Here is a 23,209-nt window from a genome sequence, read left to right as displayed (position 1 = left end):
TAATTCTTTCACAGGGCGGTGGGTGCAATGACAAAATGACTGGCACAAGAGGTCCACCCACAAGCACAGAGGAAGCCCAAAAGAAGGGTGTTTAGAGAATACAATGGGGAAGAGGTGTGAGATAGAATAAAACAAAACACGGTCGTTGTAGCTGACACAGAAACAGTTATATTTTAATCTACGTGACTGATCAGATCTTCAGGGGCCAATCAGAACCCTGGTGGGTTCTAAAACACTTTCTAAAAACTTTCTAAAAACACTTGGCAAGGACCAAGGAAGGTGTCAGCAGCACCCTGGCACCCACAGGCACCATGGTTGCCATGAACAGCATGGTGCTCCCTGCCTTGCAATCTAAGGAAAGGCTGATGGCCTTGGGAAGGTTAAACCTAGAGAAGAGGAGGTTGAGAGGGGACAGGATTGCTCTCTTCAAGTATCTGAAAGATCAGGGAGTGGTTCCTGTTGGCAGAAGAGTAATGCTGCCGTAGTAATGGCTTTAAACTATGTCAAGAATAGTACTGGCTACATAGCAGGAAAAATGTGCACGGTCAGAGTGCTTCAGCAGTAGAATTGACTGCCGAAGGAGGCAGTAAACTCCCCCTCACTGCCAGTCTTCAATCAGCTGATGGACAGATACTTATCCTGGACACTTTAGGCTGATCCTGAAGTGAGCAGAGGGATGGACTAGATCAGGGGTAGTCGACCTGTGGTCCTCCAGATCAGTGGTCCCCAACCCCCGGTCCGGGGACCGGTACCAGTCCATAGATCAGTCGGTACCAGGCCACAGCTCCTCCTCGTCCTCCTCCCTGGCTGCTGCTTCGGAAGCTGCCCTGCCACTCTGCCGCTGGCTCACCTTTGGTGCTCTCCAGTGGCCGCCATGGCTGGGGCTGGGGCTCCCCCTTGTCATGGCACTGCACAGCTGCTGCTGGCAGCACCCCCCAGCGGGCAGTGGGAAGTCAGGGGCGCCGGTGGGAAAGAAAGTGGAGCAGGGGCTCAGGCGGCGGCGACGTCCCTCGGCAAAAGACTACCCCCCCCCCCCCGGGCCTCAGTAAAATTGTCAAGCGTTGACCGGTCCCCGGTGATAAAAAGGTTGGGGACCACTGCTCCAGATGTTCATGGACTACAATTCCCATGAGTCCCTGCCATGCTGGCAGGAGCTCATGGGAATTGTAGTCCATGAACATCTGGAGGACCACAGGTTGACTACCCCTGGACTAGATGGCCTACATGGCCCCTGCCATCTCTATGATTCTAGGTTCATGCCAGTCTTGTGCTTTGTCTTCACTCTTGTATTTCCTCATTAGTGGTTCTGCTTTGGCTAAATCTGATCCACTTGATTCCTGATGCAGCCCTGCCTTAGTGCTGAACTGCCTTCCACCACTACCAGCCAACTAGCATATATGACTTTATCAAGCCTATATGTGGTTGCCAGGCCAATGAAGGCATGGTTTTAGACTTCTAGTAGATCAGAGACCAACTACCATGGCTACTAAAGTTTTAATTTGCCAGGCTGCAAGGTAGACAGCACTATTCATATTTACAGACACAGCTGCCACTCAAATTCCCACTTGGGTTGGTTGATTGGCTCTGTGGCTCTCCCTCCTTCCATGCCTGCTGGAGGTCAAGATTTAAGCAGCAATTTTATGAGTGTTTGGTTCTTTGCACTAACAGCAGAACACATCACAACCTGTTATGACCAATATTCCAATGTCACAAGACAAGCAATTTCCTTGGGGAAAAGGTCACAAAACCGTCAGCAATGCCTTCTCCATTTATTTTAAAAACAAACAAACCTGGGCCACTTTAACGGAATTCTGCGTCGATCCACCAGCATGATATTCTACTTTGAATTTTTTCACAAGTTCTTCAAATCTGTAAAGAGTTAAAGGGGAAAAGCAAGGGGAATGGAGAAGAGGAAGAAAAAAAATTATTTTTTTGTAATTTTTCCACTACACAGATGTGAGCATTTGGCTTAGAAGCAGATGCAATAATAGTTTAACAGGAAATTCAGCAATATGAGTTAATTTTTACAAGGTGTTCACTTCACAATAGAGAAACTGAAGTATGCATTTTCAGTATGTGTGTGTGTGTACACACACATACATGAAGGGTTGAACCAACAAAGAACTGCCTGAGACAATTGTATCATCATTTGATCCTTCTTTCAAGAACATAGGGTCTTCAACCCTTTCCCTAAGCTCCATTATTCGATTTTTACTTATATTATTTATATTTATGTATTTATAGTCCCCCTTTCTTTCTTTCATGGACTGAAGGTGGATGACACAGAGTGAGTCAGTACAATGAGCAGAATAGCGTATTCAATAACCAATGCGTTAGGATATTAGAAGACTAGAACCACTAGAAAGAACAGCATATGAATTAACATTAAGGAATATAGCGATTAGATAATAGAATCCTACTTACAAGGATTCCGATGTGAAAGCATTTTGTGCCGCTTTATCATCTGCGCAAAAAAGCCCTCTGGAATAGTTCTGTTTCACATAGTGTCATGATGCTGCTCACCCAGGGGTTGACACCACCTTCCATTGTCTTGGTCACCTGTTGCTGGGATGTTCTCAGGCCTCAGAATGAGAAGGGAGAGGGTGGCCTGGCCTGCCTCCTAAAATTATTGACCATGAGTCTGCATTGCACTCATTAGCCTCTGATCACAATCAGCCCTGGTGTTTGCGAGAGCCTCTTTTTTAAACCCAAGCTTTCCCCCTTAGCCACTCCCCTTCTTCCTCACAATCCCTTTTTAGCCCCACCTCCAGATCCCAGCTGTTCCCCTTCTTCTCCTGGTCAAGTCTTATCTCCTACCCTGGTGCTTTTCCAGTGTGGATGACTCCGGCTTCCACGTTCTTGTAACCTAGCCTTGCTGTAACCCCAGCGTTTCCAGCTTTTTCGGGAGCTGTCAAGATGCAGGCCTACCTGGCTCCCCTGGCTCTGCCTTGCTGCCTCCTGGTTCCCAAATGGGTGGACTGCTGCCAAGCTCTAATGTCTCCAGTCAGAAACATCACTTCTGTGTTCCTTGCAAATCACAGTCAGTGCAGGGTCAGTGTCCACAGGAATGATTGTTTTGCGGTTTTCTAAATTGTTATTCATCAGGAACCCGCCTGCATGCCCTGACTGAGTCATGAGGAAGCATCTGCTTTAGAATGCTGTTTGTTATATTGTAGAATGGCTCCTCTGTCCCTGAGTGAATGTTAAGAATCATCCACCATCAGCCACTCTGCCTCAGAGGCCTTCCCAACCAGCACTATCTCTATCTTTTCAGGGTTTATTTTCACTTTGTTTACTTTTAGTCTGGCAGCGATTCAAAATCTTTACTACATCACCTGGAGATTTGGATGATATATAGAGCTGAGTATCATCAGCAAACTGATGACAACCAACTACGAATGATTTGTCCTAAGGATTTAAATAGTATGATGGATAAAATTGTACCATAGGATAGGACCCATAGGATAGGTCCCACATCAATGAAAACTAGTTTCCAATAGCAACACTTTGAGTCTACTTCAGTTTCTTATCTAGTAGGACTAGGGTCCAAGAAAAGTTTACTTTAACACTTCCGTGAAAGTTGATGCACATCTTTAACAATTTGCTCTATCTAATATTTGGGAAACTGCTTCCTGGGCGGAGACTGTCCAGGGCCTGTCCAGTGTGTCCAGACTCTGCTTCCAGTCCTGGGGGCCAAGCCTCCTGATTGGCGCTCCCCCCTCAGGCCCGCCCCCTCAAACTCACCAGTTGCCCCCTATTTGGCACCTGGATGTCGCCATGCATGGAGGTGAATGTTGCCTCCAAGCGACTAGGGGGGTAAGGGTGAGGGAGCTTCCTGGTGCCGCCTGGCCAAGCCTCAGAGGGCCATGCACGTGGCCCCCAAGGCTTCGGCAGCTGGTGCCAGGACTCTGTCCACTGGGGGGAGGAGGGAGGGCAGCCTGCCTGGTTCCAGTGCCCTCCGTGGACCTCACCGGCCCATCGGGCTGCATGCCACGACGAGCTCTGCACCTTCACCTTTTTCTACCTTTCTTCTCCTTCCTCTCTCTCCTTTCCTTTCTTCCTGTCTTCCTTCTTCCCTCCATACGTTTCCTGGTAAGAGCTGTCTCAGAATCCCGGTGCCTGTGATGTGGTTGCCGTGTCAATGGGTGTTGACTTCATTGGCTTAATTCAGTCCCAGCTGCTTCAAAAGCATTGAGTCACTTTGGGCTGTCTCCAGGACTGGGTCATGAACAACCACCTCCTTGATCTTTGTGTCACCTAGCAAGTATGTGTACATGAACCTTTTTCCTTCACAAAGCTGTCGGGAGAGCAGTGCTTGGTGGAGGCTGCCACGGCTGCAGTAGCTTCTCCGGGATGGACACATGGGGGAGGGGTGGAAGTGGTGGCCTTGAAAAGCGGCTTCGCCAGGAAGCAGCATGAGGAGTCCGCCCAAGGGGAGGAGCTTGCCTCCTTGGCCAGACCATCCTTAAGCTGCCCGCCAGGAGAGGAGGGCAGGGGAGCAGAAGGTGGGGCATGCTGAGGTAAGATAAGCTGGCCATAGCAGGTGCCCTCCAACCCCAGCAACCACGGTTGCCTGAGAGGGAAGGGGGCTCTCCCTACTTTTTCCTCCCTCCCTCTCTCCCTCCCTCCCTCCCTCCCTCCCTCCTCCTTTCCCCCCTTCCCTGATTACCTTCCTTCAGTCCTTTCTGCCCCTCTTCCTCCCTCCCTCCTGCTCCCTTTCCTCCCTCCCTCCCTCCCTCCCTTCCTTCCTCTACTGGGAGATCCTAGCACCCGTTGTATTCTACAGTTCAACGAGCTTTCATTCTAGTATTTTATATCTTATTAGAGAAGAGAGATTTGTGTGCTGTATTAAAGTGAAGGGGACTAGCTTTAAAGGCCAGCATAGAACAAGAAAGACAAAGGGACCATTAGAACTAATTCACAGTGATGTTTGTGGTCCAATAAAGACAGTGACCCCAGTGGGAACAGACATATACTGACTTTTAGTAATGATTTTACAAGGTTTACTGTAACTTATCTGCTTCAAGAGAAAAGTCAAGTACTGCAGAAATTTAAGGAATATGTGGCACTGGTCAGCAACAGATTTAAAAGTGCCAAGCCACTAGTACTTCTATCAGACAATGGGGGAGAATATGTCGGACATGAAATGAACAGTTATCTGGCTGAACAGGGTATAGAGCACCACCCTACTGTCCCATACACTCCAGAGCAGAATTGTGTGGCAGAGAGGAAGAACCACTGTCTCACTGAAATGTGCAAATGCATGCTCCTTGAAGCAGACTTACTTGAGAAGTATTGTGGAGAAGCGATTATCACTGCTACCTACCTGCAAAACAGATTACCTACCAAAGGTGCTACAACTACGCCATATGAACTATGGTATGGGCAGAAGCCCAGTGTGAATCATTTAAAGGTGTTTGGATCTAAAGCATACACCTACATTCCTCAAGAGAAGTGAGCCAAGATGGATCTTCGCAAAGAACAAGGTATTTTTGCTGGCTACGCACTCGGGTGCAAAGGCTACAGAATCCTTGACCCACAAACAGAGTCAAGATCTGCAATGTGGTGTACACTGATGAGAATCCAAGAAGCATGATAGCAGTGGACATCAGTGAATCTACACCAACAGAAAAGGATGAGGTATTGCAACCAGAATCAGTGTTTATCAGTGCTGTGGACAACGGGCTTTCATTTTAGTATTTTATATAATAAATGCTCAAAACCAGGCTTGACCGCGTAATATCTGTTTTCAGAGAGCTGAGACCTCAAACATTCTGCTTTCCATGTAAAATTATGCCAGATATACTGAAATCATCCGAAGAGTGAATGTATTTTAAATTCATTTATTTACATTATTTACAGTCTACCTTCTACTGTGTTGTGGCATTTTTAGATAACATTTTTATTCTATGTTTTAATGAAACTGAGAAGTACTGTTTTATCATAATTATATCATTTGGTATTTTCTGATTATCTTATTCTTAAATGCCAATAAAGGCTTCTGTATTCTTCTCACTTGGACTGAAGGCAGATTACATAGAGTGGGTCGATACAATAAACAAGATAGGGCATTCAATAAATAATATAATTGGATTATGGTTGTAAAACCAACCAAAATTCTGAAAACAGAATTGAAGCAAGACATAAGCATTTCCATGACATATTAAATAATGCAAAATTCCATAGGAGGATCCTAGTTCGAGTAAGCTACACACGATTATAGACTGCCATCCCTAGCATAAATCATTTAGTGCTGTGTAGCTGTATTGCCGGCAAACACAAGCTTCTTGAATAATTCCATTTTGTGTGGTTTGTGGAAGGCTAGGAGAGTGGAAACCTTCCTGACCTCCTCAGACAGGCCATTCCATATGGAGGGGACCACAATGAAGCAGACATGTATACAGGCAGTTGTTGATTTTCCCCTTTGCAGGTTGGCACCTGCATAAGACCTTGCTCAGATGAGCGAAGCTGTCATAGCAAAGCATAAGGGGAGAGACAGTTCACAGATATGTGGGTCCAAGGATATGAAAATTATTGTATGTGATAGATCAGCGATTCCCAAAGTGGGCGCTACCGCCCCTGGTGGGTGCTGCAGCGATCCAGGGGGGCGGCAATGGACCACAGGTGCGTTTGGGGGCGATGAATAACTATTAAAAAAATTTTAAAAATTAATTTCCAGGACGCTGAGTAATATTTTTTCTGGAAAGGGGGCGGTAGGCCAGATAAGTTTGGGAACCACTGTGATAGATGATATCTTGCATTCAGCCCAGTCACTGGTAGACAGCCAGGGGAGCAACTGTAGAATGGGAGCAATATGTGTACTTTGTCTTGCTCCCAATCCACAACTGAGCCGTGGCGTTCTGTACCAACTGGAGCTTCCAAACTGATTTTGAGGGGAGATTGACACATAGTGCATCACAGGAGTCTACTCTTTGTATTACTGTGACATGGATCCAAGTGATCAGATCAGTCGTACCAAGGTAAGTGGCCTTGTAAGTCTTTCAGGCAAGTTTTTTTTTATAGTTGCATTAACTTGTTTTTCTAGTAATAAAGCTGGATCCAGTATAAACCTCAACTTTACCCAAAGTGGACAGCACAACACCCATCAAGATTTCCACCTTCCATCAAGGTTTCCACCTTCTCAACTATCATCATCTTTGTCGTATTATGGTTTCATTTCCGTTTGTTCAATCTTAGACAAAATATACTACAGCAGCCGGGCAGCAATTTAGGACCTCTATCACTGGACACTTTGATAAGGCTAAATATGTCTGCTTATTATTATTTACTGAATTCCTATAAAAATTAAGCACACAAGCTGTGAAATAGTTATTATAGGACAATTATATTTCAGTTTGGAAAGCTGATCTTTATATAAAGAAATTTTTAATCATTAAATATATTCAACCCCTAGAAAGTTACACACCTACTTTAACACATTTCTGTTTCCAGAGGTTAGTTTTCTAGGATGTTTTTTAGTATCAAGCTTCTATAATACATTTTACACAGTGTTAAGCAATATTTCAGTTATCCTCACAGATAAAGTTTTGGAGGGGGAGTGCTTTTAGGTAATAGCAAATAAAAGACAGTTTTTAATTTTAGGACCTTTCAAAAAACACATGGATAAAGCTGGCTGACTTTCCCAAAAAGAGGGGGGTCTTTAAATCACTAAACTTAAGAGCTAATGTTTTAACCATACTTTTGTATCAATGTTACTTTTTCCATCTTGCTCCAATAATGTTTAAATGTAAACATATGTGGAAAACGTTCTTTTGGCGTCTATCAAACTGACATTTAAGTGCATTTTTTTCAACCTCTAACGTTTGCGGTAAAGCATTTCAAAGCTATGGACCTTCAAAAATGCATAGGCAAATTGTCTCTTTTATATATTAACATTTGGTCCTCATAACATAAAACCTGTTTGGAATTACGACTTCTCATTTAGATGCTAGTTGTTTGGATGAGGTGGTTTTGGAAAATACAGGACCTAGTTTGAGGTAATTCTAGTTTTCAATCATAAATACTTCCAACAGGAGTTGCTGTTTTGAGAAGCACTCTTCACAAGATGTATTTAGTGGCACATCGCATATGCAAAATTAAAAAATGCACTTATCTTTCTAATGCCATTAGCACCACACTGCAGTAATCTTCTGTTTGAGGTTTCATTTAACTCCTAGCCACTTCTTCATTTGGGGAGATTAGGAATTAACTGCATTTGGGAAGCAGATAATTGCAAATAATTTTATCAAGTAATAGCTATTGTTCCTTGGTTTATTCCTTATATGTTCAGGTTTCTTTGAGAGTGATTATATTGAGGCCCTCAACTTTTTTGACCCTGTGGGCATATTTCGAATTCTAAAAAACAACAACAAAATGGCTGATACCAAGTTGGCTGAAGGAGGTAGACTGCCAGAGCTTAACAGAGCATAGATCTTTGTGAAAGAACATCTGCACACCCAATCAAATCAACAATAAGAAGAAGCTGGGCAAGAGCCCCACCTGGCCCCGCGCACTTCCTAAACACTCCACAGGCACCAGAAAAAGTGGGGACCAATACAGCACCCACTGGCACCACAATGGATGAGGTGGCTAACTGGACTGGTGTAAGTGTCTAACCTGGAGCCAAACAATTCAGGTGGGGGGGGGGGATGCCCACACTAAATTTCCAGACTCAAGCTCCATTCTATTTTAGCTCAATGCAGGAAAACGAATCTTGTAAGTCTTTTAAATAGTAGCTGGCCCCAATAAAGAAAAATATCGCATCTGTTTTGATGGTCATGTTATACATGTTATACACGTGACTTCTCTTGATATACATTTTATTGAAAATCAGCGATGGGAAGCTGCAATGTTCAACAGAATGCTTGGAAGAGAAAAGGATCGTTGATCCATGATCTCAATTGGGTTTCCTTTTCTCCCTCAGCTGCTTTTCTTATCATCAGGAGAAAAGACACAGGACATTCCCTGCTGCAGTGGGGAAAGCACCATGGACCCTGTTGACTAAAAGACTAAACCCGTGTGGTGGTGGAGAGGACCATCAAGCTGCAGACAATTTATGAAGACCCTGTAGGGTGCTCAAGGCAAGAAAGTCCAGAAGTGGCTTGACATGGCCTGCCCCTGTCTCCCATCCAAGTACTAAACAGAGTTGACCTTGCTTAGCTTTTGAGAGCTGACAAAACTGGGCCTCTTGGGCCATCCAATTGCCCATGTATTCTTAGATTCAAATGGGTAGCTGTGTTGGTCTGAAGTAGCACCTTTAAGACCAACAAAGATTAGGAGGAGTTAATGGCCACTGGAAGCTACAAACTTGTTTTAACATAATTCAGACAATATTGTCCCTGTTTGTGTGCACTCACCAATGGTGGACATACAATCCCCATGCCCCATTTTTTGTTTCTCCATCTAGAGGGAAAAGAAGACCATGAAGATGATATGCCAAAGAAGTTTCCTTTTCTGTACATCCCTGAACGCAAATGCTGCATCCTGGAACTGCCGTACGAGGGGAAAGAACTTAGTACGATCATCCTGTAGGGAGTTCTTAGTCTGAGGACAAGGCTCATGGCCTTGAATAAATCTTGGTTGATCTTAAAGGTGCTACTGGACTCTGATTTTACCATGTATTCTTGTCATGCATCCAAGATATTTCACTCTAATGCCAAACAGTATTTCTGCACAAGGATCCCATAGCATCTGTTTATTAAAGTTGCTTCAAGGCCAGATGAGAACATGTCCTTTCCCTTTCTATTTTACTCCACATCAGGCTTTCTCAGTCAGGGTTTTGTGAAACTCTGGGTTTTTTTGACAACACTGGAAGGGTTTCCTGAAGTGGGAGATAATTTTTAATATCTTTAAAAAAAATTGTTAAACATTTCTAGGATATTGTCTGATATGATCCGCTTCTCCTCCCAAAAAAGACAATGAAAGGTCTGGACGGGGAGGGAAGGAGAGGGGCCCCGGGTCACGCCACTTCTGGGGTTTCTTTTCAGGGGGTTCACAAGGGTGAAAAGGTTGAAAGGCTGTTCTACGTGGGAGTTTCAGCTTGACCCATTATGCACGGGGGTTTTAGCGCACATTCGGGGTGGAATGGCGGCGACTAAAATCACGGATAACGCACGGAGCCGGCTGCAACCGGCTGCAGCTTCGGTGCATGCCGCCGAAAAAGCCGCGTCAGTGAAACGCGGAAGAAAGCGCAGCTTCCGGGTGAGCGGGGCGCAACCAGAAGCGGCGCCCGGATCGGCGCGTGCATAATCAGTTACTCTGGGTTTTGCCGCCGTCGCGCCCCGCCCCGTGTATAACCGGTATGCGTCGCGTCTTCCCCCTCCGCGTTTTCCATGTGACCCGAAATCGCCGTTTCGGCGGCCGTGCATAATGGGCCCTAGTGGAGCAATCAGCTGTCCAGCTTTTTGAAGGTTCAAACCCTGAGAAGCCTATTACCCCAAAGTGCCTCCTTAAAACTTTCTGGATACAGTTCAATGCATCGACAAAGACCAAAAGAACCCCAAGTGCTTACAGACCACTTTCTCTATTTTCAACCAGGATGGATTCTCAAGAAGGATTCCCTGGAGAGCCAGTTTGGTGTAGTGGTTAGGACTGCGGACTTCTAATCTGGCATGCCGGGTTCAATTCTGCGCTCCCCCACATGCAGCCAGCTGGGTGACCTTGGGCTTGCCACGGCACTGATAAAACTGTTCTGACGGAGCAGGGCTCTCTCAGCCTCACCCATCTCACAGGGTATCTGTTGTGGGGAGAGGAATGGGAAGGCGACTGTAAGCCGCTTTGAGACTCCTTCGGGTAGAGAAAAGTGGCTTATAAGAATGAACTCTTCTTGTTGTTCTTGTTCTTCTTCTTCTTCTACTCCTGCAGCCTAAAATGCCTCCTTGAAACGATGCTTTTGAAGGACATCATGTGAGAGGAGTATGAGCTCTGCTACTGAAGGGGAAACTTGTTCCCCCTTGCAGAAATCCTCTGTGGAATACAACCCAGGACATCCAAACCAAGATCACTGGTTAAGTCAGTAATTCTCAATTTACATACTTCTCAAAACCATTTGCAAGTAACAGGGTTATTTTCCCTACTGCTACACAGGAATTTCAGATCACTTAATAATAAACAGGTTGTATTTTTATTTCTCAGGTTTCCTATGGATAAATATATAGCACTATTGGGCAATAGGCTGTGTGTGTGTGTGTGTTTGTAATATCCATTATGCCCATGGATATTACACAGGTTACAAAATTGCCATTAAACCTCCCAAATTATCCTGTCCCTCTTCCTCCCTCCTGATCTTGTGACACATCTAAAATTGTTGCAACCCACTTTGGTTCCCAACCCACCATCAGTGGCAAATCCAGTTAGCAAGAAGATGGCTGACCTGAGAGCCAAAAGAGTTATTTTCCCGAGAGGGCACATAAGCAAGGGAAGCCAAAAATTTCTGTAACCACAAAATACTGACATTTTCTAGCAGACAGACAGTATGCTAAAGATCACATTAAAGGAAAGGATATGTTTTCTGGGCTGCACGCTCTCTTGGTTAGTTATAAGAACAGCAATGAAAAAATCTTATGGGCTTGCAGGAGTATAGTGAGAGACTGATTGGAGAAAATGGATACAGAAAGCATAGAATTTTGTCATAACTCAAATTATGCGTCAACCACATGAAGTCACATTAGTGGCTTCCCATCCGGTGCAGTTGGGTCCAGGTGTTTACTATTAATAATAGTAAATGCAAGCTGAAGCTACAGCTTTATCTATTCACGCCCTTAAAATAGTTATGAAAAAAGGATTCATTAATTCATTCATTTGCCAAAAAAACATTTACAGATCTTGGACCACATCTTTCGACAACTGGAATTAATTATATCAATCTGCTTGATCAAAGAATCTTCAAACCTCCAGAGAACTGCCATAGACTTGCCTGCAGTAATACAACATCTTCAAAAATGATAGAAGTTTAAGACAGAATTATAAAATGTGTGTTCCAACTGAAGCCCAACAAAAACTGAAAAACCTGCCAGCAGAAATGCAATACAGCCGCATCATGAATGAATGAGTCATTTCAGATTGTTATCCTGGTAAAGAACTTTAAGAAAACACCAAGATCACAGTACAATGACAGATCTTAATGAATTATGGTATTTTTGACTAAATCAAAGAGAAAAAAGTGTTATAGCACATAATGGCAGTTGTACCTCACTGTCTGAAAATGTTAAGAGATCAAGTGTTAAAATTTCTGCTTGCAGAACATGATGAACAATGGAGCTACTTTATGGATTATTTTAAGAAAGGAAGTTAGGTGCACTAAATAATCTGCACGGAATAGCACAGAGAGTGAGGAGGACCTTTTATCTCAGTTTTCAGTAATGTGTAAAGATATCTTTTATAGTCGTAGTTGTAGCGTTAATTTAGTGGTCAGCTGGTTTTTGTTTTCTTCTTTTCTTTTCTGTAAGTTTATTGATATTATAAATAAAAACTCAGAAACATTAAAAATTTCTGCTTGCATTAAAACTCATGCACATGCAGAAATGCACCAAAAAGAAATTTGATTGACAGTGTGTGCATGTGTGCGCCGACTGATGTACCCTCCCCTCTCCCCCACAGCGCAGAGCTGGCTGTGTTGGCCTGGAACGGCCAATTTCCACGCCACCACACACAACCCTAGTTACTGTTACTACTGCTACAAGCCTACTACTGACGAAGTGGAAGGCTTGTGGGCTTGAAAACAGGATTCTGAGAGAATAAGAGGATTCTTCCAAGGATATCTAATGAGTTTATGGCAGAGTAGACTAACCTTTCTAGAAGAAACCAATCTTTTCTGGAAGCATCTGATGCCCCATGGTTCTTCAAAAGCTTTGCTCACAAACATAAAAGAAATAAAAAAGTAGACTGTATGTATCTGTGATTAATATAATGCAATGTAATTTAGAATGGTATATATATGCTTTTCTCTGGTTTACAAACAGAAAACAGCCAAATGCTCTACCGCAAAGATGCTTCCATGATTGAGAAGACAAGCAGGGGGAAGAAGGACAAGGTCTCACCTACTGCTGTCAGCAATTGATTATCTAGTTGCCCATTATTCTCTTGCTGTAGACATATTAATTGAACCCAGGATGTTTGCCATGCAATTCCATCTCAAGTGAATACAAACAAATCCAAATTGCTGATTTTTCCTATTTATCTCTGGGATCTGTCAACCATTTCCATTGTGCTGTATGTTAATTCATTCTCACTCTTTGACTATGAGTATGAACTGCTTACTTCCATTTCCTGTTATGGTATTTGAGGAAATGTGCAGGCATACGAAAGCTCATCCCTTCCATAAAACATTTTTGGCCCAAAGCTATCACTGGAGGGGGGTATAAATGAAACAAAATGAAAGAATAAAATGAAATTCAATAGGGCCATATGTAAAGCTCTGCATTTAGGTAGGAAAAACGATCTACACCAATATAGGATGGGGGAGACTTGTCTTGGCAGTATTATGTGAAAAATTATTTTTCACATAATTTAAGAGGTTTTAACATTTTCCAGTAAAAGCCCAAAGCTTCCTTGAAGGCTGTAGGAGATGCTTATCTTTATTGCAATTTGTCCACTTCAGAGATCAGTTCAGTTCTTATCATTTTTAGACACCTACCAGCTTGTCTATGCCATCTGTGTCCTAAGGACTTATGCTCTGGGTTGGATCCTATGCTACGTTGGACCCATTCCTGGATCCATGGATCTTCAGCCTGTCGATCCTGGACCTGTTGTTGGAACTTGGGCTGGTCTGGCAGAGTGGCAAAGCAGTGGCGGGAAGCAGTGGTGGAGGCAGAGTGTCCTCAGAGTCTGAATGGTACTGGGGTTGTCTTGAGAGAGCATCCGCCCTCCTATTCTGCCTGCCGGGGATGTATTCAATCTAGAAATCAAACCGAGCAAAGAACAAGGCCCATGGGATCTACCGCTGGTTCAGACAGCAGGCGAACCAGGTACTCCGGATTCATATGGTCAGTTTGAACCCAGACAGGGTGTTTGGCTCCTTCCAGGTGGTGGCGCCAGGTCTCAAAATCTGCCTTAATGGCAAGCAAATCCTGTTCCCAGATAGTGTAATTTCATTCAGCGGAAGTGAACTGCCTAGAAAAGTAGGCACAAGGTCATGCCAGGCCACCTTTTGGACCGGACTGCAGGAGCACAGCCCCAAGGGCAGAGCTTGCAGCATTCGCCTCCACCAGGAAGGGCCTTTCCAGGTCAGGGTGCCCTAGGCAGGGCTCAGAGACTAAACATTTTTTGAGTCTCTAGAAGGCCTATGCTGCTGCTGGTCCCCATTAGAACGGGTATTTTGTACTCAGCAGCTCTGTCAGAGGATAAGCCAGGTTTGCGTAGTTGGGAAGGAAGGTTCTATAATAACTAGCGAACCCCATGAATCACTGTAGCTGTTTCCAGGTCTGGGGCTCCTCCCACTGGAGTATGAACCTGCACTCTGGCTGGATCCATCTGTACTCCCTGGAGTTAACATGGTGCCCAAGAAAGTCCATTGTTATCTTGGAAAAAGAGCACTTGGACAGTTTGGCATATAGCCATGTTCCTGGAGCCATTGGAGAACTTGTCTTACATGGGCAGTGTGCTCCTGGCTAGAGCGGGAGTACACAAAGATGTCATCGAGGTAAATGATGAGAAACCAATCTAACAGGTTTTGGAAGACAACATTAATGAATTGCTGGAATAAGGTGGACGCATTGCAGAGGCCAAATGGCATGATTTTGTAGTCAAACTGGCTGTAATGGGTACCGAAAGCCGTTTTCCATTCATCCCCACCCCCCGTCTTATCTGGATAAATATGTAGTCCCCGCAGATCCAGCTTGGTGAAAATCTCGGGGCTCCATACCTGCTCCAAGAGTTCAGATATGACGGGTAAGAGGTAGTGATCCTTGACTGTAATCTGGTTGAGTGCCCGGTAATCATGGCACATTCTGATTTCCCCACATTTCTTTTTTGCAACTAGAATGGGGGCCGAGGTCGGGGCGGTGGAGGGACAGATGAATCTGCACTGGAGGTTTTTTTAGGAACTCCTAAAGCGCCCATTGTTCTGGCTCTGAGAGGGCGTGTAGCCATTTGACTGGCAGAGCCGCCCCTGATTTGAGATCTATCCCACAGTCATAGTCCCTATGTGCGGGAAGCTGATCTGCTCCATTCTCCTGAAAAACATCTTCGTAGTTGGGATAATCAGACGGCAGTTCATCAGTCTGGGTTGCCAGTAGTAGCGTGGTTGAGTGGGTGCATCCTTTTGCAAATCGTATTTCCAGCTTTTGCCAGTTGATGCGGGGGTTGTACTGGGCCAACCAATAAATGCCCAGCACCAGATAAAAACATGGCATATGAGCAACATCGGATGTAATAGTGCTGCTGTCTCCCACTTAACCCAAGTTGCTTCTATTAGGTGGCTGTCCATGGCCTCTACCTGCGTGGGATTAGCTTTTTCCTGAATGGGCACTACATTCTGCTCTTGGAAGGGCTTGTCCATGTAGGACTACGTGGCCCCCGAGTCCACTAATGCAGTTGTCCCCAACCTTTTTATCACTGGGGATCGGTCAACGCTTGACAATTTTACTGAGGCCCGGGGGGGGGGGGAGTAGACTTTTGCCGAGGGACGTCTCCACCGCTGCCAGAGCCCCTGCTCCGCTTGCTTTCCCACTGGCACCTCTGACTTCCTGCCGCCCACTAGGGGGCGCTGCCAGAGGCCAAGAGGGAGCCCCAGTCATGGCAGCCGCTAGAGAGCACCAAAGGTGAGCCAGCAGCAGAGTGGCAGGGCAGCCCCTGAGGCAGCAGCCAGGGAGGAGGGCGAGGAGGAGCCACGGCCCAGTAGCGACTGATCAACGGACTGGTCCCGGTCTCCGGACTGGGGGTTGGGGACAGCTGCACTAATGCATGCAATAATAGCCAGGATCCCACAGGCAGCTACAGGCACACGGGCAGGAGCAGGTGATTTATCCGGGTAACAGACTCAACAGTTCTCCCCAAGCAACCGAGTGTTTCTTGACCTCAGGAGGGGAGGGGGTTCTTGGTTTTCTCTGGGTATTACCCCGCATAATGCCCTAACTCCCTGCAATAGAGGCAGAGAACATGCTGGCATCTGCGCAGTTTTTCTGTTGGGTCAAGTTGAAGCCGAGTTCTCCCCAGCTGCACCAGCTCATCCTCCCTTGGGAAGGCCAGCGGCTTAGAAGGCGGATTGCAAGGCAGGGACCGGTTACGTTGGAGGTGAGAGTATAGCTCAGCCCAGGTGAGCCAATGTTCCCCCAGGTGGTTATCATTCCGGTAACAGTGCTGGATCAATTCCTTCAGAATTCTGGGCCAGCCTACATGTGTTAGTTTGTCCAGCACTTCATCTGATAATCCGGTTACAAAATGGTCCACTATTGGGGTTCATTCCAGTCTAGATCTTGGGAAAGCATCTGGAACTCTGCTACATAATCCTGAACGAATTTGGAGCCCTGGCACAATTGCTGCAGGCACCAGCTGGCTCTGAGCATCTGTTAAAGGTAAAGGTAAAGGTATCCCCTGTGCAAGCACCGGGTCATGTCTGACCCTTGGGGTGACACCCTCCAGCGTTTTCATGGCAGACTCAATACGGGGTGGTTTGCCAGTGCCTTCCCCAGTCATTACCATTTACCCCCCAGCAAGCTGGGTACTCATTTTACCGACCTCGGAAGGATGGAAGGCTGAGTCAACCTTGAGCCGGCTGCTGGGATTGAACTCCCAAGTTCATGGGCACAGCTTTCAGGCTGCATGTCCGCTGCCTTACCACTCTGCACCCCAAATGCCTTCTCTAACCTGGCTTTGAAGGCTTGAAAACTTGCCAGTTTGGGGGTGTTGGCAAGTAGTAGCAGAGTTGCCCTTTTAACAGGCTACTAAGGAAACGGACTTTCTCCTGGTCTGAAGAAAATTCACAGGACCATGCCGCAATGAAGAGTTTAAGCTGGACCAGGAATATTTGGAAATCAGTAACATCTGCAGGACCCCTGAACCTCCCTCCCAAGAACCCATAGACCTGAACCATGGACCTGTTATGATTTAGACTGTTACCTTCAGTTATGGTTGCTATTATTATTGTTATATTGTTACTACCAGATCACAGAGCCTCTTGTGGCGCAGAGTGGTAAGGCAGCGATATGCTGTCTGAATCTGTCTGCCCATGAGGTTGGGAGTTCAATCCCAGCAGCCGGCTCAAGGTTGACTCAGCCTTCCATCCTTCCGAGGTCGGTAAAATGAGTACCCAGCTTGCTGGGGGGTAAATGGTAATGACTGGGGAAGGCACTGGCAAACCACCCCGTATTGAGTCTGCCAAGAAAACGCTAGAGGGCGTCACCCCAAGGGTCAGACATGACTCGGTGCTTGCACAGGGGATACCTTTACCTTTACCAGATCAGACTCCACAGCAACAAGAGATGAAGCCCTGACATCATGTGAAAAGTCTGGAAGCACAAGTCAGTTGAAACACTAAACTTGGTTGGCATGGGACCAATCAGCAGTCTATTACAATACAAACAATGATAGATTCAAATGGTAGCCGTGTTGATCTGAAGTAGCACAAGAAAATCAGATAAAATCAAGGGGACTGATTGGCTGTTTTGGCAAAGAATTATCATATGGCTGAATTTGGATGTTGTGACAGTTTAGTAATTTAACAGAATTAACTATAAATCTAAATAAATAAATAAATAAATAAATAAATAAATAAATAACTTTAGCTTTATATTCCCACTGTTATGATGGTAATTCATAGTCTGAGGAAGAGTGCTTGCACTCAAAAGCTCACACCTTGAATAGATCTTTGTTGGTCTTAAAAGTGCCACTGGACTCTGATTTTATAATACAAACTATGGTATTTATTTGGGAGGCAAAGTAGGTTCCACAAAGAACACAGAAAAAACAGATGAAACAGAATTTACACAGAAATTATGCCCAACAAGGCACTCTCATCTTGCATAACATTTAACTGTTTTCCACATATATTTCTATGAATTTGTTTGTTTATACCCCACCTTTCTCCAAAGGGGGACCTGAAGTGGCTTCCATCGTTCTCCCCTCCTGATGCTGACACACCACAGGAATGACATCAGCACATCAGAGGTAATGCTCTGGCTTTGGGGCAAAACTCTATGGTAGTTTTGCCCCAAAATCAGAGCGGGTACCACACCTTGCACCCACTTTTCTCCCATCAAAACTTGCAGAGCTAGCATTTGCATTCTGCCACAGAGGCCTCCTGCTGTGGTCACACACATCCGCTCCCCTCCCCAAAACTTATGCAGCCACATCTCTGTAAGTTTGTTGTTGTTTTTTTTTGGGGGGGGGGAGCCAGTACATAATGGCAATGGATGGCATGCCTCTGCAGTGGAACCTCAACTGCCAACTCCATGGGATTCAGAGGAGGAATGGGCATGTGTGGTGGCAGCTGCAGCAAAGCCAGAAACACTGCTCTGCAAGTTTTGGAAGGGGGGGGGGATACTCACATGTTATTAAACCCCTAAAACAGGAAGTGCCAAAGTGGGGGTTCTCCTGGCCCCAGTGGGGGTCTGGTATCTCTAGCTTAAGGTCACGCAGTGAGCTCCCTTGGCACAAGTGGGGATTCAAACCCAGATACTACCCTGACACGCAACCGCTACACCATGTGATTTGAAAACAACATTAAGGACTGCAAGCATGAATCCTGGACAACTAATATGTGATACATCAGAAAGACTCCTACAGCACATTCGCAAACACAATGGACACAATATTTTCAGCTCTTCCTGGTAATTGAATTCAGGGTTAGGGAACAGCAACTCCCAGCCACCCAAGGACTCAAGGAATAGAAGTACAACAGCCAGAATTTGTCATTTAATTATGATGCTGTTGCTGTATTCTCACAAGCAGATTCAACACTTTTCAACATCAACTTTCAAACGTGTTCCGACTCAGGCAGAGGTAGTAACTAAGAACACATGTTGCATATAAGGCTCAGTATGTATTCTGGTTGGAGAGAAACAAGAGATTCTACACAGCAAGGAACTGTATCCTGTGGCAGCTGCTGAAGTGATAATAACTTTTCATATAAATGCTGGGGCCAACTTACTTTTTTGGATGGTGAAGGATCTTGGAGTGTTCAGCAAAGAGTCAAATTAACAATGGTTGGAATGAATTTTCCAGTAATGTCTAAAGTTTTAGACAGGATCAAGTTTTTCTTAAAGCTATAGCTAAAGCTTAAAGGTTGTCTTTGTACACTTAAAGGCACAAGTGTTTACTTGGTGGTGTAGTTGTTAAGAGTGGCCGTTCGTAGATGGAATATGCTGTTTCGGAAAGTGGTGGAGTCTCCTTTGTTGGAAGTTTTTAGGAGATTGGATGAGCACCTGTCAAGAGTGTGATTTTTAAATTCCTGAGAAGATGTGGGGCAAGACTGAATGGCCCTTTGTGGTCTATTCCAGCTCTTTGTGATTCTGATTCTTCATCTGTTGCATCAGAGAAAGAGGGTGACCCACCAGAATCAACCCTTACCTTAAGTTGGCACTTAACTAAGCAGCCTTCCTGATATGGTAAGGTGGGTAAAAGAAACCAACTCATTGATGTGCTCAACCAATTTTAAATGTTTATTCTAAGCAGAAACTGAAATGCAGGTGTAATCCTTTCTAAAGGGAGAGTTCAAACCGATAAATGACAGTACCTTTATGGCTTGACAGAAGGGGAATTTGCTTCAAAAGTAAAAATATTCCTGACATTAAAGAGTTTTCAGTATAACAATATTTGTCATCACCCCCCCCCCCGAACTTCACAAATAGATAAAGAACAAAATCACAATGGCTATGAGCATAGCAACCTTAATGGAAACAGAATCCTGTGTCCTTCCAAAAGAGTACTCAGAACAGAGCCAGTCCTAATAAACAATACCTATTAGGAAAAGAGAAAGTCCAAACTTAGAGGCGTGCAAGCGTGCTGGTTCTTATGCTTCTTCAAGGGTCCTTGTTGTTCCTGCTAAATTCATTCACTGGTTTAGGCCTGAAAAGAATTACCAGATTTCCCACCGTCAAGCTCTGGGCCTTCTCTCTCCTGCTGCAGGGCCAGACTGACTCAGGAGGAAAGAGCCTTAATTATACCCTCAACCACAACTCAGCTTAAAGGGGGGAAATTATAGGGCTGAACTGCTTAACTCCTATTTCTCCTCAGTCTTCTCTTGTGAGGGAAATACTGCTCAATGTGGCAAAAACGTAACACAACAGGGAGGATGGGAATGGTGGCAGTCCACAAATGCCTAGTTTCTATAAATGAAACAAAGTCTTCTGGGCCAGATGAATTGCATCCAAGGGTACTAAAAGAAGTTGCAGAAGCTCCATTTGACACTTCTTGGAGAACAGGTGAGGTGCCAGATTATTGGAGGCAGGCAAATGTTGTCCCCATCTTCAAGAAAGGGAAAAAGGAGGATCCAGGTAACTACTGACCCGGATCTATTGATATCTGTAGCTGGCAATACCTGTAGCTGGCCTCCCGATTCGTCAGTCCTGCGCCAAGGGACCAATTGCGAGCCGCATGGCTCGCAATTGGTCCCTTGGCGCAGGACTGACAATCGGAGGGGCCAATCGGCAGGCGCAAATTGGGCCCTCCGATTGTCAGTCCGGAGAAAGGGGACTATGGGCACCCTTCCTCATCACGGACAGGGCCCGCCTTGGGTGGCCTTAGAAAATTATTTAAAGATTTGGATGAGGGATTAGAGGTGGTACTTATTACTGAACTGGGAGGGTTAGCAAACACAACAGAAGACAGAATCAGAATACAGGATGATCTTGATAGGCTCAAGAACTGAGCTAAACTGAATAATATGAAATTCAATAGGCACAAATGTAAAGTTTTGCATTTAGGTAGCTTAAACAATAAACCATAAACCAGTATAGGATAGGGGAGACTTGTCTTGGCAGTAGTATGTGTGAAAAGAATCTAGGAGTCTTAGTAGACAATACATTAAACATGAGTCAGCAGTGTGACTTGGTGGCTAAAAAGGCAAATGGGATTTTGGACTGTATCAAATGGAGTATCGTGTCTAGTTCATGGGATGTGATGGTACTAGTTTACTCTGCTCCGGTTTGGCCTCACTTGGAGTACTGTGTTCAGTTTTGGGCACCCCAATTGAAGAGGGATGTAGACAAACTGGAGCATGTCCAGAGGAGGGCAACAAAGATGGTGTGGGGTTTGGAGACCAAGACATATGAGGAAAGGTTAGGGAAACTTGGTCTGTTTAGCCTGGAGAGGAGATGACTGAAAGGGGATCTGATAGGCATCTTCAAGTATTTAAAAGGGTGCCATATAGCGGATAGAGCAGAGTTGTTCTCTCTTGCCCCTGAGGGACGGACCAGATCCAATGGGATGAAATCTCTGGAAATTTTTAAAGAGAGCCTGGATAGCCATCTGATGGAGAGGCTGATTCTGTGAACATTCAAGGGGGTGGCAGGTTACAGTGGATGAGCAATAGGGTTATGAGTGTCCTGCATAGTGCAGGAGGTTGAACTAGATGACCCAGGAGGTCCCTTCCAATTCTATTATTTTATAATTCTATGATAAGGTGCAACCTCACTCTGACTGTTAGGCCCATGAAATACCTGCAAAATAATTTGCAGTTTCTCCTCAGTTACGCTCTGGGCCTTCTTTCTCCTGCTGCAGGCTAGACTGACAGAGGGGTGTGGCTTTTGCAACTAATAATATGTGAGCTACTGCTTTTGCTCAATGACCTTTAGCTCCCTAGGCCTAAATCCTAAACTACTGAATGAAATTATTGCAACAAAAATGTTGTGTGTTACACAAGGATCAAGGAGAAGTGAAGAAGCAGTTAAAGACAGTCACTAATTAAGTACATTACTAACTGAATTTCTAGCATCACACAAACAGCTCCCTTGCAAGGTTGACTGGTCTCCCATAGGTTTTGATTAATGAAGATTAACAAATGCTCATATTTTCCAGACATTTTAAGGGTTGAGAGTCAGAAGCATCTTTCACTTATCCAGTTGTGGGGTGATTTTGCACAAATATTCTTGTCAAAACAAGGAAACAGATTTCCCGGAGTCATTCAGATCGAGTCCTTCGTTGTAGAACAGGATACAACATGGTGCCAACTGAGTGATTTCACTGATAGGCTATTAATTAGTATTAGCCTTATCACTTCCCATCAATGATAACAGCCATCAAGATTCCTAGGTATAAAAATCTGAAATCTTCTTTCTAGGAAGATTCATCTGTCCCCTTCTTTTGCGATCATCCACGAGAGGGTGATTCTTTTTTTTTTTCCATTACACATTGCTTCTATGCTCCCTCCTTCCAGAACAATGTTTTCATTGTTTTTTAAAATATATTCTGTATGCATTTTAGCTGTGGTTTTAATTGTTTTAATGTGTGCTTATTGGTTTTGTGTTTGTTTTAATTTGTTAGCTGCCTTTTGCCCATATGAGCGTTGAAAAGAGGAGTATAAATTTGGTTAAATTAAAAATTAAATACTAGAAGCCTGGGCTTGGTTTCAGTCCTTTAAATACTGGTTAAAAATTCATTTCCATGGTCAAACGGGTAGTTTGTTAATTAACCTTTTGAGTGACCCTTATTCTTTCAGCTGGCTGGGCAAAATGTCAAAAAACCTTCAAATCCCTTAGCATGCAAGACGAAAGGACGATACTAAAACTAATATCACAGAGACTAGTAGATTCTGGGCTCCTGTAACAACAGTGTATGTTCTCCCCGTTTCTGGGATATTCCCTTATCTTACAAATCCATGCCCATGTATCTCCAAATTTTGGAGACACACCAGTTAAGAAGAGCATTTCTAGTAGCTCTCTTAAACATCTTTCCCTCTAATGTCACCGGAGGTAGATTTTTGAAGATCCCTCCTCAGGAGAGATACTGTTTACATGGATGTTGTACCATATACTTCTGGTGTGTCCTAAGTTTGAAGTATTTTGTCGCCCGTTAGCTAATTATCTGAATAAATTGTTAATGAGAAACACTGGATTAAAATGATACTAAATGTGAGGGACTCAGCAACTATTATAAAAGTAGCAAAGTTTTTACTGGCAATTTTAAATAAAAATCTTTCATGATAGATATTACATGTGAAACTGTTTGAAATTTTCGTTTTGTGCTTTGCAATTCTATGCCAATAAAGGGACTCTGAATCTGAATCTAAAAATTAAATAATGGAATGTTAAGCCTCTGATTCAGATTTGGGATGAGA

The 23,209-nt window shown here is 44.4% G+C and overlaps 1 protein-coding gene across 3 annotated transcripts in view; it reads right to left on the bottom strand.

Moving 5' to 3' along the window:
- Positions 1–23,209, bottom strand: part of ADK (adenosine kinase) — a 295,465-nt gene that overhangs the window by 186,999 nt on the left and 85,257 nt on the right. For all 3 annotated transcript variants that reach the window (XM_077345987.1, XM_077345988.1, XM_077345986.1), the window contains one exon: positions 1,791–1,869. In XM_077345987.1, the coding sequence (XP_077202102.1) occupies positions 1,791–1,869 (79 nt within the window). The remainder of the gene's footprint in view (positions 1–1,790; positions 1,870–23,209) is intronic.

Source organism: Paroedura picta, chromosome 7 (assembly GCF_049243985.1).
Source record: "Paroedura picta isolate Pp20150507F chromosome 7, Ppicta_v3.0, whole genome shotgun sequence".
Taxonomy (NCBI): Eukaryota; Metazoa; Chordata; class Lepidosauria; order Squamata; family Gekkonidae; genus Paroedura; species Paroedura picta.
This window is presented reverse-complemented; position numbering and strand designations above follow the sequence as displayed.